Consider the following 16,911-nt stretch of genomic DNA (forward strand, 5'->3'; position numbering starts at 1 on the left):
AAACATGACTACAGTAGAGCTAGCTCTATTACGAGACTACCATACCAATTAAGTCGTACTTTATATAACATAGATGGTTGATCATTACAACATCCCCTACTTGTATTCTCCCAACAGATCATCGTTTGCCAAGTCGACTTGGGTGTTGTAATTTGCTGTTCTGAGTTAAATCCCCAGGACCTGGGTTCGAATCCCAAATTTGCCCTGATTATGATACTTGGCTTTTCAGCACTTCATCCTTGCATTTAAAAAAGTGTTAAACCAGCCAATAAATGCGACAATAATCTTTCCAAAAACATGAGAAATATCTGGTAACAGTCCACTGTTCGAATATGACTATATCAACAGCGTGTGTTAATCAACAACTATCAAATAGTGTTGATAACAGCGGCTCCTGCACCATCAAGATGATGCGGATATTGTGATTTAACTGAAATACTGTTCAAAGCGGCGTTAAATATAACTCGGCGTTAAATAAACAAATGGTATTTTTAGGAATTCTTCAATCAGTTTCTCAATCCTGGTGACGAAAAATAACAACTATCATGTATAGTTAAAACATGTTGTTTTTATAACTGTGTGTCTGTAGTGATGGTTACACTCTCTGATGACGTGGTGTCCGTTCACGATCTGAAAAAAACCGAATGCAGATTTGAAGTTAAAAACGCACAAGCACGCACACAAGCGCACGCACGCACGCACACACACACACACACACACACACACACACACACACACACACACACACACACACACACACACACACACACACACACACACACACACACACACACACACACACTGATTCGCTTTATCGTTGCCATCCTTAATCTATTCATTTGAAACTGTTTGCTGACCAACAGCAGTATCTGTATATCTATAGATTAGCGTATGGTTGTCATACTGACGGTATTACCTCAATAACAACGAAATAACAGATGCGATAAAATGTCCCCTTGCATTAATCCAGTATTTCCAAAAAATATCGCTGTTGGTATGAAAATATTTTACACAAACATTGATGTTGCCATACATAGATCTATAAATAATCAAAAACTTCCCTTCGATACCAAATTTATTCAAATTAATTATAATATATCCAGTTTGGGACAGTCCCTTTTGGATATGGGCGTTGTCCTTTTTAATCCCTACTCCATTGTTACACAAAGGGGACATTTGATTATCTGACGCGCGGCTATTAGATCGCATGGCGGCCGAACGTATTCACCGATGATAGAGGCACATAGTGTATACTAACGGTGAAGTATTGACAATATACGATACATGTATTGGTATCAATTTTACACCATTATGAATTGGGAGATATTGATTGTCATTGCAAAAACCAAAACTATTCTTGATTAGATATAAATCAAATTGTCGAAAGATTATTAATGGGTTCATAATAATTATAAGCCAAACTTTTTACTACCCATATTAAAACACTTCATACCAGAACCGAGGGTCTATCACAAGTAATGGACATGTTGTTGACGTGTTCAAATTGAATGGCATGACGTCATCAGTTCCAACAGCAGAAGAGTTGAAAACCTCAACCATTCTGAAACAAAACAATCTTTATACAGCTAAATAGTCCAGGTTTTGAACAACAAATGATTGAGGCAAGGTAATATTTCAATCTCATTAAAATCACATTTTAGTTCTCGCTGAACAAAGAACATCCTATTCCAAGTCACGTCAGGACAATCTTTCGAGAACTTTGACCGACCAAAACAAGGAGTCGACCTTAGCCAATCAGAAAGCAGCTTTCGCAAGCATTACGGCACTTATTTCAAACTGGTGAGTTCCACACCAGACTACGTTGGAATATTGCGGCGTTAAACAACAAACAAACAAACTTACGACGAGCCCTCGCTTGCGACGTAGATAAGGCCGTTGTGCAGTTCGAGGGAGGCACAGGACACAGGATTTGGCTGTTTCACCTGTCTGAAGAAAAATGTTCCTGGATTGAACAGCCACAGGGCACCCGATGACTCGCAAAACGCCATTGTACCTGTAGCATGGACACATAGGGCAGCCATTATTGAATGAACTCGGTCATTTACGCAAGATTGTCGCAAGGGCGACACAACTAGAAATAAGTGGTCACAATGTTCCTGTTGTGGAGATGTTAGTTCTGGTTGTAGCTTTCCTCAGGTTCAGACTCAGCTGCGTATTGTACGTCCGACCAATGTAATATTGGAAAATGTAAGGTGGTAAAATAATCTCAAATCAGATGGGACTGTCATTTGGCTGCAGAGCTGAATATACTTATACACCTTGGTAGTGCAGGTTGTTTACTAAGCATCAATGTTGATTGATTGATTGATTGATTGATTGATTGATTGATTGATTGATTGATCCTACTTACCATCATCTTGAACTGCAAACCCAATGGGAACTAAAAGCCACGTAATTACTAGAGTCCATGAACTGTCGCCATCAGCGATCCTGAAGATTTTCGGACCATCAACCATATACAGAAAACTGCAAGAAGAAAAGAGTACTTGAATTGGGTTTGTAGACGCTTAGGACAGAGGCCTGAGAAAAACAAATTGGCAGTTATGCTTATTTAAATGAGGACGCTAGATATTCTATAACGTTCATTTGTACATTTACAGTAGAAGGTCGAACCAAGAGCAAATATCTGAGGCGCCTTCCTGTCTGTCGTCAATAGTATATAAATGTCCCACAACGGCTCCATGTGAGGTCTTGTGTGAGGCTGACATCATGCGGAAACGATAAGAAAGCACATGTCAAACTAGTTGCCATGGAAACCTCATCTTTTTCAACATACATTCAAAGACAACAGTGACTGTGAGAATCAGTTCTCGGAATCAAGGATCATTTCTTAATATACGTTATCTACATACTCTCCAGATAGGTAGAGCTGTCCAGTGGGGCCATCATACGGGAAGACCAGCCTGATATCCGGAAAGCCGGTCCTGTTGAAGGCATAAACCCCATTCAGTGAGGTGTCGTCAAATGTAATGGCCACATACACTTCATTCGTTGGCTCTAAGTAAACAATGCCAGTTCCAACAGCTGACGCTGTTAATGGCGCATCTGTCAACAAAAGCGTACAGACCTGTTACATGTCATGCACTCGCTATGAACAAAGGAGACACAATTTATTTGGTTTCAAAACAGCGTCGGTGGTGAGGTAGGTTCGTGGTTAAACGCCCAATTCCACCTGACACAGGCCAACCCACCTCACACAACTTACACACGCAACACCACCCAATTCCACCCGACACAGGCCAACCCACCTCACACAACCTACACACGCAACACCACCCAATTCCACATGACACAGCCCAACCCACCTCACACAACCTACACACGCAACACCACCCAATTCCACATGACACAGCCCAACCCACCTCACACAACCTACACACACAACACCACCCAATTCCACATGACACAGCCCAACCCACCTCACACAACCTACACACACAACACCACCCAATTCCACCTGACACAGCCCGACCCACCTTACACAACCTACACACGCAACACCACCCAATTCCACCTGACACAGCCCAACCCACCTCACACAACCTACACACGCAACACCACCCAATTCCACCTGACACAGCCCGACCCACCTTACACAACCTACACACGCAACACCGCCAAATTCCACCTGACACAGCACAAAACCACCACCAACACCACACCACCCTATACGTCCCGTCACCACCCTAAACCACTACACACCACCACACCCCTGTCTACACATGATTACGTAATCAATGGTTAGATGAATTGGGTTTTAAGGTCGCGATCAAGATCATTGCACTTTTCTAGCGACGTACATGCATGTATGTTTTTGGGCGCTTGTACTAGTGCTAACCACTGAATTAAATCGACGCAGTTTATCATAAATACCCCACTCAGACACAGTCTTCTGACGACTAGCCGACCAGTATTTGTTTTATTTCCTTAACGTTAGGCAGGGCCACACGTATAATATTTTAATGTCTTTTGATATGATTTTACCAGGGATTAAACAAGAAACCTTCCGCTCTCCGGCCACGAGCTATGACCACTAAATCTAGGAGGCGATCGTCAATCATTGTGATTATGGACTGAATAGAGACATGTTCACACATTGCTATCAGAGGCTGAAAAAATTGGAAGTTGTTCTAAGCTTACCAGTGGCGCCACCCAGTCGAACATCCGGTCCACCTGGAACAATTCGACATCGGACTACAAACGGATCGTTCCCAAAGTAGTCAAGCTCATACGAGTTTTCATTGAACGGCCCAAACGTATAATCAACAATAGTCGTAGATTCCTGGGTGTTATTTTGACTTCCACCAGACTCGTCAGAAGTCGAATTACACAGGTTTATGAACACTGCACCTTGAAAAAAGAAATTGGAAAAACAAATGAACAATGCGTACACAATATAGAATATGCATGTTCTCGAACCAAAAATGCATTGATCGTATAAAAAATAGTACACGTGATCCGAGGGACGTGTGCAAATGACCTTGCCCTTTGATATGATGAGTATAGTTCATTATCTAAGAAATAAACGACGAGTGGTTGCTGTTTATCGTACAATAAAACACTGCAGACTAGGGTTAGTGTTTTCCTATACGCAGGGTAAAGCCTACACATTGCCTCTCTGTACTCAAGACGATCAGGTCCTGCCAATTATATTTAGATGGGAGCACAGATGCCCGAGAGGTTTACGTACGGCGCCGCAATTTACTCTGCGGGTTCGATTCCCGACATAGGTACAATGTGTGAAGCCCCTTTGTGGTGTCCCCGGCCGTGATATTGCTGGAATATTGCGGCGTAAAAGCTCACTCACTCACTCCAGCTGATAGGCATGGATCTGGTCAAATCAACATTTGATGAGTGTTGATCTTGTCTTTCTGACTATATGATAGAAAGTGTAATTGACCTGAAAATACGTACCTCCTAAGGGGCATCCTGTTGTGGCGTTGAGGGATTTGGCAGAGGCGAGTAAGGCATTGAAGCCATTTCGAAAGACTGCAATCTTCGTTTGAAAGCATTCCACATCTTGAATTGTTTCGGTTCCATTCAGCACTACATCTTCTGCAAGAATATTGATATATATGTGTGAGTGTGTGAGTCTTTCCCCGACAAACCAGCGTTTGATATCATGATCAGCGATCCCTGACGTCAGATTACGTTGACGTAAGTAAGTAAGTAGTGGCTCTATCCAACATATGTTTGCGCCATGCAAGTCAACAAAGGCTGTGTCTGTATTATTTTACGTATTTTGCTTCAGTAGTAATTGGATGTTACTATCATCATGAAATGTAGAGAATATCAGAACATTTGTCAATTTTCTGATTTACATGAAAAGAAAAAACTAAAAACATCATACGAAAAAACATATTTTTTAAATCGCACATAAATGTATTTCATTATTTGTTTGTTGTTTAACACCACACTCAATAATATTCCACCTATATGACGGTGGTTTTTATGACATCAATATTTTCCTTTGCTCAAAACTCATGTTTATCTTTAACAAATACATAAAGGTTTATCGACAAGCTGAATATCTCACATTCTAACGAAATCTCGAAATAATTATTTTATTTTATGCGGTATCGAACTGACCAATGGAGCCGATGTTTGAAGACGATCGAGGAAAACTTGAGTGAATATTGTGACACGAAAGCAACTTTTTAATGCGTTACCACTTTGGTATGAAAAAAATGGGAACAGTCCAGAAAAAACCCAACAGCCTTCTTGTGATAAGTCCCATATTCTCATTAGTACGTTGTATCTTATTACAGTGTCGGCCTTATTTACAGGTGAGTCTACAATACCTGCTCTCGTTCAATTACAATCTGCCACACCACGCTTGAATAAACAGTTATGTAAGTGTTGCTGTGGGCAAATACCTAGCTTGTATATGTATATATTTTTGTGTATACATGTATTGCATATTTTCGTTAATTGTGGATATATTAAGCACAAAGACAAAAAATAATTATGAAAGATGAATTGGTACCTTGATATATTCAACATAAACAAATATTGTATTTTCTTCGCGATCCTGGTGTGTAGCATCGTTTAATAGGCCATTCAATAAAAGCAGGTTTGGAGGCGATATCAAAGGCGCCGCCCAATAGACATACCTGTCAGTAAGAGTTTTGTAATCGGTACACAAATATTTTTTAGGCGATGACAGCGTGGAAGGAGTCTCAATTACGTCCGCCACTGGCCACAGAAATCCTCAAAGTATAGTAACAGTCAACAAGGCCAATGCCGTTCCAATAATAACAGTAAGTAAGTTAACTGGAAAATGAACTGGATGTTGCTGAGTGCGGCGTAAAACAACAAACCAACCAACCAACTATACCCTTTTATGCGTGTTTATGTTGCTCAGTCTTTTTGCTTACTGCTCATCTAATACACAAGAGATGACACCAAGACATATTTTATTCGGTTTTATTGTCTATACGGTCTTAAAATTGATTTTATTAGTCTTCAAATCTTATGTCCAGTGCATATTTTCACAAACAGGATATAAGGAATTAAACATCCAGTTCATTTTCCAATTAACTTACTGTTATTTTAATCAAATAAGAATACTGTTTTCGATATACGTCAGTCTGTTAACGATTTTTTAACAATCAATATTTTGAAAAAGCCAGTTATACGCCAGGTGTGACATGGATGATGGTATGGTAGCTGTAGCAGACATATTGACAACCGTTGTTACGTGCGTCACTCGGTTATTTGAACGGCATAAGCCTTGTTGGTTGCTACTGATTTCTGTGTCCAGAAACTACTTCCAAACTGACACCGCATCACAGTTATTTGTGTAGCGATAACATAACTCTTACTGACAGGGTTGGGTGGTAGTTCACGCGAAACGGACGGCACTGTGTCCAGAAACTACTTCCAAACTGACACCGCATCACAGTTATTTGTGTAGCGATAACATAACTCTTACTGACAGGGTTGGGTGGTAGTTCACGCGAAACGGACGGCACTGTGTCCAGAAACTACTTCCAAACTGACACCGCATCACAGTTATTTGTGTAGCGATAACATAACTCTTACTGACAGGGTTGGGTGGTAGTTCACGCGAAACGGACGACACTGTGTCCAGAAACTACTTCCAAACTGACACCGCATCACAGTTATTTGTGTAGCGATAACATAACTCTTACTGACAGGGTTGGGTGGTAGTTCACGCGAAACGGACGACACTGTGTCCAGAAACTACTTCCAAACTGACACCGCATCACAGTTATTTGTGTAGCGATAACATAACTCTTACTGACAGGGTTGGGTGGTAGTTCACGCGAAACGGACGGCACTGTGTCCAGAAACTACTTCCAAACTGACACCGCATCACAGTTATTTGTGTAGCGATAACATAACTCTTACTGACAGGGTTGGGTGGTAGTTCACGCGAAACGGACGGCACTGTGTCCAGAAACTACTTCCAAACTGACACCGCATCACAGTTATTTGTGTAGCGATAACATAACTCTTACTGACAGGGTTGGGTGGTAGTTCACGCGAAACGGACGACACTGTGTCCAGAAACTACTTCCAAACTGACACCGCATCACAGTTATTTGTGTAGCGATAACATAACTCTTACTGACAGGGTTGGGTGGTAGTTCACGCGAAACGGACGACACTGTGTCCAGTGGGCGGCGCCTTTGATATCGCCCCCAAACAAACTTTTATTGAATGGCCCATTAAACGATGATACACATCAGGATCGCGGAGAAAATACAAGATTCGCTCATGTTGAATATTCGATAAACCTTTTGTGTCTTTGTGCTTAATATATCCACAATTAACGAAAATATGTAATACATCTATGAAAATATATATACAGGCTAGGTTTTGGGGGACAGCAACACATACATAACTGTTTATTGAAGCGTGGTGTGGCAGATTGTAATTGAACAGGTATTGAGCAGGTATTGAGCAGGTATTGTAGACGCAACTGTAAATAAGGCCGACACCTTTAATTAGATACAACATTCTAATGAGAATATTTGAATTATTAGAATATGAGATATTCAGCCAGACGTTATGCAATAAAAGACGAATCGGGTTTTTTCCCCCCATTAAAATATGCGCACGTGTACCTGTATATCGTACACCCAAGTGTCACTTAATTGCCCAGTTTGATTAATGGAACGATTATTGAACGCAAAATCCACTAGCGTAGGCCGTTATCTTTTACTACAATACACAAGACCAAATATGCAGCAGGCCGGGTTCTTCCGCTCTGTGGCCCACCCAACCAAAGGCCCGTTTTAAATAGTAATGTAATGATAAAATATTAAGTATATTTCACATCATACAATATACTTTGCACACGATTAGTTAATGCTTGAAAGGGACTGACCAAAACATGGGCGAAATATTTTAATAACGCCATAAATTAGTTGAATTAAGTTAGAATGAGTTGAATCATGTGTAATGATGCTTGTAGACGAACCCTTATGTATTTATTAAAAGAAAAACATGAGTTTTGAGCAAAGGAAAACATTCTTGGTTTCCAGAATTAAAATGGGACGTGTTATAGGTATATAGGCAATTCATATTTTTTTATGAACACATTCAGATGCAATTTCATGTTTAGGTTTATGATCAATTTACATGAACTAAAACAAAACAAATATATTTTATGTGGCCGAAGGGATTGCTGCAAGTATATTTGTAATGATGGGGAGTGGCAGCAAATGATGGAAGAGCTGAGAAAACGTCGAGTGCTGTCGGCGGCAGCTGTGAGTGGAAATTAGAGTTACCTGCCCTAGTTGTTGACAACAACGTCTACCTGTATTTCTGTTTCTCACTGAGTGAGTGAGTATGGTTTTACGCCGCTTTTAGCAATATTCCAGCAAAATCACGACGGGGGACACCAGAAATGGGCTTCACACATTGTACCCATGTCGGGAATCGAACCCGGGTTTCGACGTGACGAGCGAACGATTTAACCACTAGACTACCCGACCGCCCCTCTGTTTCTCAGCTTTCACCGGTCAACATCCGCGTGTTTGATTACAGGGCGGAGTTTGACGCGGTGCTCGTAGCTCCTAGCAGAAGCTGAATTCTACCGTTCTACGCATGCGGGTGCCTTGCTCAAATTTGTCGTGCACGCGATTGTGCGGATTGTTTTCAGCACGAACTTGTTCTAACACATCGGAAATGCTGCAAGCTGGCACACGCATTTCTCATTGAACAACGCAAAGATAACGGTGATAATTTTAGTAAAATGAATAGGAAAAGGGCAAGACTTAGGTGAGGCTAATGTATAGAAAAAGGATATTACTTTCGGAGTCAATTATAACCAAAACATACGCAAACTAATATCAAACTGCCACTGAATAACTTGCCGGCTTTCACGACTTATCTTTGTAGAAGGTGGCAAAATGGTATATAATGACAGAGAACTGATACATATATTACTTTGTGATATTACCTACAAATGAGAAAACTACGTTTTTTGATATTATTTAGTTTCTTCCGCTCTCGTTTTCATGTGACCTGAGTACATTTACTCGGGATTCCCCTTCCTCATGTGTACACGACACTTACATAACATCGTATACATTGATATGTGTAATATTATAATGTTGTCTACTATGTTCTGTTATTGTAAACAGATTCTTTGCCACACTCAACCCGTGAAGATCCGGGGTAGAATAGATCTTCATAATCAGCAACCCATGCTTACCGCAAAAGGCGACTATGCTTGTCGTAAGAGGCGACTAACGGGATCGGGTGATGAAGCTCGCTGACTTGGTTGATGCATGTTCGGCAAGGGTGGTAACAGGACTTTTATAGTCAGTTAACGCCCATGCCCAGGAAAATGGAATAATACACAAACATTAATCTGACTGCGGCGTTTTGGACAATAATATACAGTCCCCAGTTGTATATATGTTCTATATTATTGATAGTGAGGAACACGCTACTCTACAGAGCTAAGAAACTTTGTGGATATATGTTAAGCGTCAAGACATCTGAAAACTGTAACTGTTTTAACTGGTTTAATCAGTACAAATGTATGAGTTTATTGTACATTTTGATTTTCATATCATTTCAAGAGACACAAGCTCACAACAAGCTGTAGTTATCATGTCACTGTTTTTTTATTTTTTTATTTAACATATTTTTATTGTCCCAAAAGACAAAGGGATTGGACTGTTTTCTTTACAAATATATTATGTATTCATCAATGACAATTGAAATAAACATTCAATTCCCCATACAAGTAAGTGAGTGAGATAGTTTTACAACACAATCAACCAAAGACCAACGCTTTCCTGTTTGATGACACACAATCTACCTGGTCGAACTGTTGTTTATCCGATGGACGCTATTAATAGATAAGGTGTGACTTACAAGCCACATTCGTGACTATGGCCCAATGTACAACGTGTATAGCAGATTCAAGTATTTAATTTTGTGGCCCATACCACCCCTATTATGCCTCAAAGTGAGATTGACCAATCAGAGAGCAGAACTACTGATCCCACATGAGCCCGTATACCGTCAGTAAAAGTCCAAGGGGGCTGTTACTGACCTAATATGAGACCGTATACCGTCAGTAACAGCCATTTTGGAACACCCACCTCTCATATTTCACCAGGACGTAATATTTTTTTGGATCACGTTTGTAACTTTAATAAAGATTATATAAAGTTTAAATTATCAACAAGGTTTGGCCTCTGAGGTTTGAAGAGTAGTCTCCCTTTGACCCTTAACGTCGTAGGTTGTAAGTGTTAAGTTTTCATTTTGACATGACATGTGCGACAAAGATACCAAATATTTCGTTATGGTGTCTTTAGTTGTAGTATACGGTGTCATATTAGGTTAGCAGAAACATATGACACCGTATACGTCAACTAAAGACACCATAACTTATACTCTCGCATCAAAACTACACGCAAATCAGTTAAATGCAACTTTTTGTACCCAAAATGTGACTCGGAAAGGGCTTCAACAATATCTGAACAAACACTTAACATCCGACAGAGTAAAGAACAAAGAATTAAATCTTGAGCAAATCGTATTTTAATATTCACAAACCGCAAGCCACGTAGAGACGATTCATGGAATGTTAACTTTTATAACATACACCGTAACTAAGGAAATATTTCATATCATTTCACATGAAGAGCTAAAACTTCAGTATGAATATGTTTTCGTCCTTGACGTCGAAGAATGCTTGATTCTGATTGGTTAAAAAGAGGTTTCCATTTTCCTACTGAAACCTCTTTTTGGTATTAAGCCTTTTCACACACAAAAAAACGTGCGTATGAATACATCCATAGGCTACATATCGTCCATAAGAAAATGGCTGCATTCGGTAGGGTAGTGTGTTGCCACCGTGCAAGCATTGACAGAATAGACGCCGGGCCTTTAATAGACGGTGGGTGAATAGCTCACGCGAAATTAATAGATGACCGGGCGTCTAATAGAGGAAACACGGAACATTTGATACTGGGTGTTTTGGGCGACTACTCTGGCTGGATGATGAAATGACAACACTTAACGCAGGCGCCTCCGGTAGAAAAAATAGGCAATAACACGAATATAGGTCACGGGGAAACGAAATGAGCATAAATTCTTAAAAAACATTGACATAACGAGATAAATATCAAATTTTCCTGAAAATAATCGGCCTAGCAAGAACAAATTCGCAAATTTAAAAACAAAATTAATTGAAATAACGAGAAATTAATCGACATTACGAGATAGAACTCGAAATTTCGATAATTGTTTATTAATATTCGAAATTCCTGGAAAAGTTGAAACATGAATACCATGTGAAAATTATGAATTTAACAACCAGAAAAGTACTCGAAAGTTCGATTAAAAATGATATAATGCTACCAAGGCGGCAATATCAGGCCTTACTAGTAAAGCGCTATTTCAATTGGGGTACAGGTTAAAAGAGCGTTTATATGTAGCTCCTATTAGAAACAGACAATTATGTAATGTTTGGGCGATCAATATCAGCACGGGTAGTCAGAAATTAGAGTTACGCGCAGCTACCTTTCCCGTGACAATGACTTCCAAACAAGGTAAAAACGCTTTGCATTCATTGCATATAGATACATATTACAATTTTGAGTTATGGTATATGATAAGAAACGTTGTTATACCGCAGTGTTCATATCATACCCAATATCAACCCACGATTCCCATATCAGCCCTCGGACTGATATGGGTGTCTCGGGTTGATATGGGGTACTGTATTAAAAATGCCATATGATAACATCTAAATATGTACTTCATATTAGAGACAGACAGATTTTCTCCCTGTTTTCAGCGGATAGATCCTTAGTGGTGTGGGGGCAGTCACGTAGTTTTCTAAAATATTAGAGTCACCAAAATGACTGCCTCTTGCATATTGATAAAATATCAATGAATATGTGTAGCATTCCTCCTCTGTTATACCCGTGGTCTAGTGGTAGAGCGTTCGTCCGGAGAGCGGAAGGTCCGGGGTTCGATCCCCGGCCGCGTCATACTAAAAAAACCAAAACGTTAAAAGATGGTACTAAACAAGGAATGGTCGGCTCGGAGTCAGTATACTGTGGCATTAGTGGGGTATTCATGTTAAACTGCGGCATGGTATCTCAGTGAGCTAGCACTATAAATCGGCATCAGTCTGGACTGGTACAAGCAGCCACACACACATGTGCTTGCACATCGCTTTAAAGTGCTATAATCTTGGACGCGACGTGAAACCCCACTTCACCTCGCTCAGTTATGCTTGCGGATGTATAAGACGCGAGGTGGAAAGGGAGATGAAATGCGGATGTATAAGACGCGAGGTGAAAGGGAGATGACATGTGGATGTATAAGACGCGAGGTGAAAGGGAGATGACATGCGGATGTATAAGACGCGAGGTGAAAGGGAGATGAAAGGCGGATGTATAAGACGCGAGGTGGAAAGGAGATGAAATGCGGATGTATAAGACGCGAGGTGGAAAGGGAGATGAAATGCGGATGTATAAGACGCGAGGTGAAAGGGAGATGACATGCGGATGTATAAGACGCGAGGTGGAAAGGAGATGACATGTGGATGTATAAGACGCGAGGTGGAAAGGGAGATGAAATGCGGATGTATAAGACGCGAGGTGGAAAGGGAGATGAAATGCGGATGTATAAGACGCGAGGTGGAAAGGAGATGAAATGCGGATGTATAAGACGCGAGGTGGAAAGGGAGATGAAATGCGGATGTATAAGACGCGAGGTGAAAGGGAGATGACATGCGGATGTATAAGACGCGAGGTGAAAGGGAGATGACATGCGGATGTATAAGACGCGAGGTGGAAAGGAGATGAAATGCGGATGTATAAGACGCGAGGTGGAAAGGAGATGAAATGCGGATGTATAAGACGCGAGGTGAAAGGGAGATGACATGCGGATGTATAAGACGCGAGGTGGAAAGGAGATGAAATGCGGATGTATAAGACGCGAGGTGAAAGGAGATGAAATGCGGATGTATAAGACGCGAGGTGAAAGGGAGATGAAAGGCGGATGTATAAGACGCGAAGTGAAAGGGAGATGAAATGCGGATGTATAAGACGCGAGGTGGAAAGGAGATGAAATGCGGATGTATAAGACGCGAGGTGGAAAGGGAGTTGAAAGGCGGATGTATAAGACGCGAAGTGAAAGGGAGATGAAATGCGGATGTATAAGACGCGAGGTGTAAGGGAGATGAAATGCGGATGTATAAGACGCGAAGTGAAAGGGAGATGAAATGCGGATGTATAAGACGCGAGGTGAAAGGAGATGAAATGCGGATGTATAAGACGCGAAGTGAAAGGGAGATGAAATGCGGATGTATAAGACGCGAAGTGAAAGGAGATGAAATGCGGATGTATAAGACGCGAAGTGAAAGGGAGATGAAATGCGGATGTATAAGACGCGAGGTGAAAGGAGATGAAATGCGGATGTATAAGACGCGAGGTGAAAGGGAGATGAAATGCGGATGTATAAGACGCGAGGTGAAAGGGAGATGAAATGCGGATGTATAAGACGCGAAGTGAAAGGGAGATGAAATGCGGATGTATAAGACGCGAGGTGAAAGGAGGTGAAATGCGGATGTATAAGACGCGAAGTGAAAGGGAGATGAAATGCGGATGTATAAGACGCGAGGTGAAAGGAGATGAAATACGGATGTATAAGACGCGAGGTGGAAGGGAGATGAATTGCGGATGTATAAGACGCGAGGTGAAAGGGAAATGAAATGCGGATCGGCGGTTTTACATTTTCAAACCCCGATCGCCAAGGGTTTACATCTCCAAGCATAACCCACAAGAAGTGTTTTATCTACCATGTAAAAACATGGAGAAACGGATAAATATTATATTGGAGTCTGTATTGAACTGAACCAGCGCCAAGTAAATTTCTCACGTACAACAGCTAGTTCATTCATAAACATAGAAACCAATACTTCTTACCAAAACAGGGACACTGATCGGCGAGGACGTTCGATATGTTGCTAACTTCGGATTTAATGTTTTCGAGAACTTCAAGGAAAGCTGCAAATTTTTCTTCTAGGGTTTCTGATGCTGACGGAACGATGATGGCTAGTAAGAGACACGGGAACAATTTGGAGACGAACATCATCTTGATTCTTGAAACTGCTACTGACAAGAGACAGACAGTTACCCGAATTTATACTGATGATCGATAGCCTTCGCTAGATTTCTGGGTCGCACAATTGATTTCGTGAAACAGACGTTTCAAGTATTTTTTTCATTTACTCTGTTCTTTCTTTTGATGGTTGTCATGTACATGTATTACAAACTGTGGCGTAACATATATATAACGGACCATCTCTGTGAGGAATTGACCTTTTTCATTGAAAGTTTTACGTCATTAGGACAAAAACATTAACATATGTATACAATGATATTTATCATGTAGAAAAGCGAATTGCACAATTACAAATAAATAAAAGCGACAAAACCTATTGTACGATTCCGACCATATCATGAGCGTGTGTTTATAAATCACTACCAAAAAGTGATGACACCAGGTGTTCGTGAAAAGGCGAGCGTATCCTGCTCCACCGGTGGTACCCATCACAAACACACGCAAAACAAGTAAATTGTTCGCCTGAAGAAAAACCATGGGAAATATGGTACGAATCAAAATATAGAATTGCATCGGACATCATTATTGTCACTGGTACGTCAAATTTGGAAATGTCCTCTACTTGTCTACCGTATAACGTTTTGAAAGCTTTACCAGTCAGGTCCAAGACGGAAAACCGTCTCTTTGTTTCAGACGGAAAAACCGTCTACAACAACTATTACAGTTTATTGCGCGGTTCGCTTACGTTTCTCGTGTGACAAACAACAGTTTTCTAGTTTCGAGGACCCCCCACTACTATATTTAGTCATCGCGAAGTCTCATGAGAAGATACGTCATCCGAGACTGAATCAAATTCGGAACAACAATTTAGACCTCTCATATCTCGGAAGTGTAATTTATAAAAAAATATATTGCTTTTTTGTTGTTGTGAAAAAATGAATTTGTTTTCAGTACGTCGTAGTTTTAGCATCAATTTTAGTCTCAAAATGTGGGTATTTTCCATTGGTTCTAGGCCTATTTCGCAAAGAAGACCAATTTATGTACTTTGTTTACATATTCTTAAATTATATATATTATATTTAAATGGTGAAAATTATCCGCAATTAATTCGAAAATATGTTATAAAAGTTTGTTATAAAAATTGATACTAAAGTTACAATGTACTGAAAAACAAAATCATTCATTATTCATACAACTGTATTTGACTGAAGTAATTTCCCAGAAAACGGTAACTTATTGAGTGTATTATTGTGTGGCATGACTGCTTGTTTTACATGTTTTAACTTGCATTGACAACACAGCAGTTGATTATTTTCTTCTTGTTTTCAATAAAAGTCACAGAGAAATATCACACAAACTTTGTCGTCCTTGTAGTAGAGCTACCAAAATACATTCAACATGTTCAAAGGCAATATTTAAAAAAGAACTTTTGGAAGCATTTAACATTGATATTGATAGTGATGAATCATCAATCCACCCACATAGACCCTGCAGTTTATTGTCGGTCTTGTCTACACCGGATTCGCATTAATGTGAAGAAAAGGCGTTACTCATTCTCCTGTGGGTCAAATATCCAACCAACTGAATTCTTTCCTCATTCCGGTACATGCAATATATGTTTTGCATCTTTTTCTGCTGCTGAAGGTGGAAAAACTGACACTGACAAAATGATGATTAAAAGTTTCAAAGATAAACACCCATATAACAGTAAGAAGGCCATTGAACATTTCGACATCTCCAGTTACCAAAAAGAGTTCAGTAATATAACAAACATTTTGTGAGCCATTTCTGGGAAAAGTGTTACTGAAACATGTGAAAAGCAACTGGCAGAGCTTGTATGCATTTTGGAGTTCATTTATAGACTATATTGTGTGACAGCAGTTTCATTGGAACTGGGTCTTTCATGCAAAACATATTTACCTTTTCCTCAACTAGAAGCAAGAGTGCTTGTAATATTCTTGGAACTGCCACACCTGGTGGCAAATACTCCACTGTAACCAAGTACCTTGGTGACATTGAGGGAATAGAGAAATCTGCATGTCCTGAAGGTTATATTTATGTTCGATAATGAACAAGTTATTGGGAAATGCTGGAATGTCAAGGCTAAGAACCGAGTGAAATCTTCAGTTATAACCAACATTGCTGTGGCAGGCATTGGTGCAAGTAAAGACAGTAACTCGGTACCAGTACAGTCAGTTGAGAGCTTCATGCCTGGCAAATGGTTAACCTCATTAGGTAATGAAGAGTTGATATCCAAACTATGTCAGAAAAGTCCCACAACAACAATTGATGGTGAAGAAAATGTAGACTACTTTGAAA

General features: G+C 40.3%; 1 protein-coding gene across 1 annotated transcript; it reads right to left on the bottom strand.

Annotated features, from left to right (window-relative positions):
• Nucleotides 1–548: 548 nt before the first annotated feature.
• On the bottom strand, nucleotides 549–14,653 carry LOC124110405. Its single transcript, XM_046469759.2, has 8 exons — nucleotides 14,454–14,653; nucleotides 4,936–5,076; nucleotides 4,162–4,371; nucleotides 2,874–3,066; nucleotides 2,372–2,487; nucleotides 1,864–2,014; nucleotides 1,454–1,561; nucleotides 549–630 (listed from the first exon to the last, which is right to left on the bottom strand). Coding segments are annotated over exons 1-8 (1,089 nt in total). The 5' UTR covers nucleotides 14,623–14,653; the 3' UTR covers nucleotides 549–629.
• Nucleotides 14,654–16,911: the final 2,258 nt, after the last annotated feature.

The sequence above is a fragment of the Haliotis rufescens genome, unplaced genomic scaffold (assembly GCF_023055435.1).
Source record: "Haliotis rufescens isolate VD_foot unplaced genomic scaffold, xgHalRufe1.0.p SCAF_15, whole genome shotgun sequence".
Taxonomy (NCBI): Eukaryota; Metazoa; Mollusca; class Gastropoda; order Lepetellida; family Haliotidae; genus Haliotis; species Haliotis rufescens.

Excerpts from the sequence above, each read along its gene's own strand:
- LOC124110405 (XM_046469759.2), bottom strand. The coding sequence starts at position 14,622 with ATGATGTTCGTCTCCAAATTGTTCCCGTGTCTCTTACTAGCCATCATC. Across the intron at positions 4,372-4,935 it reads AACAGGATGCCCCTTAGGAG|GTGCAGTGTTCATAAACCTG; the intron begins GTACGTATTTTC and ends TCTTTTTTCAAG. Across the intron at positions 2,015-2,371 it reads GTTTGCAGTTCAAGATGATG|GTACAATGGCGTTTTGCGAG; the intron begins GTAAGTAGGATC and ends TCCATGCTACAG.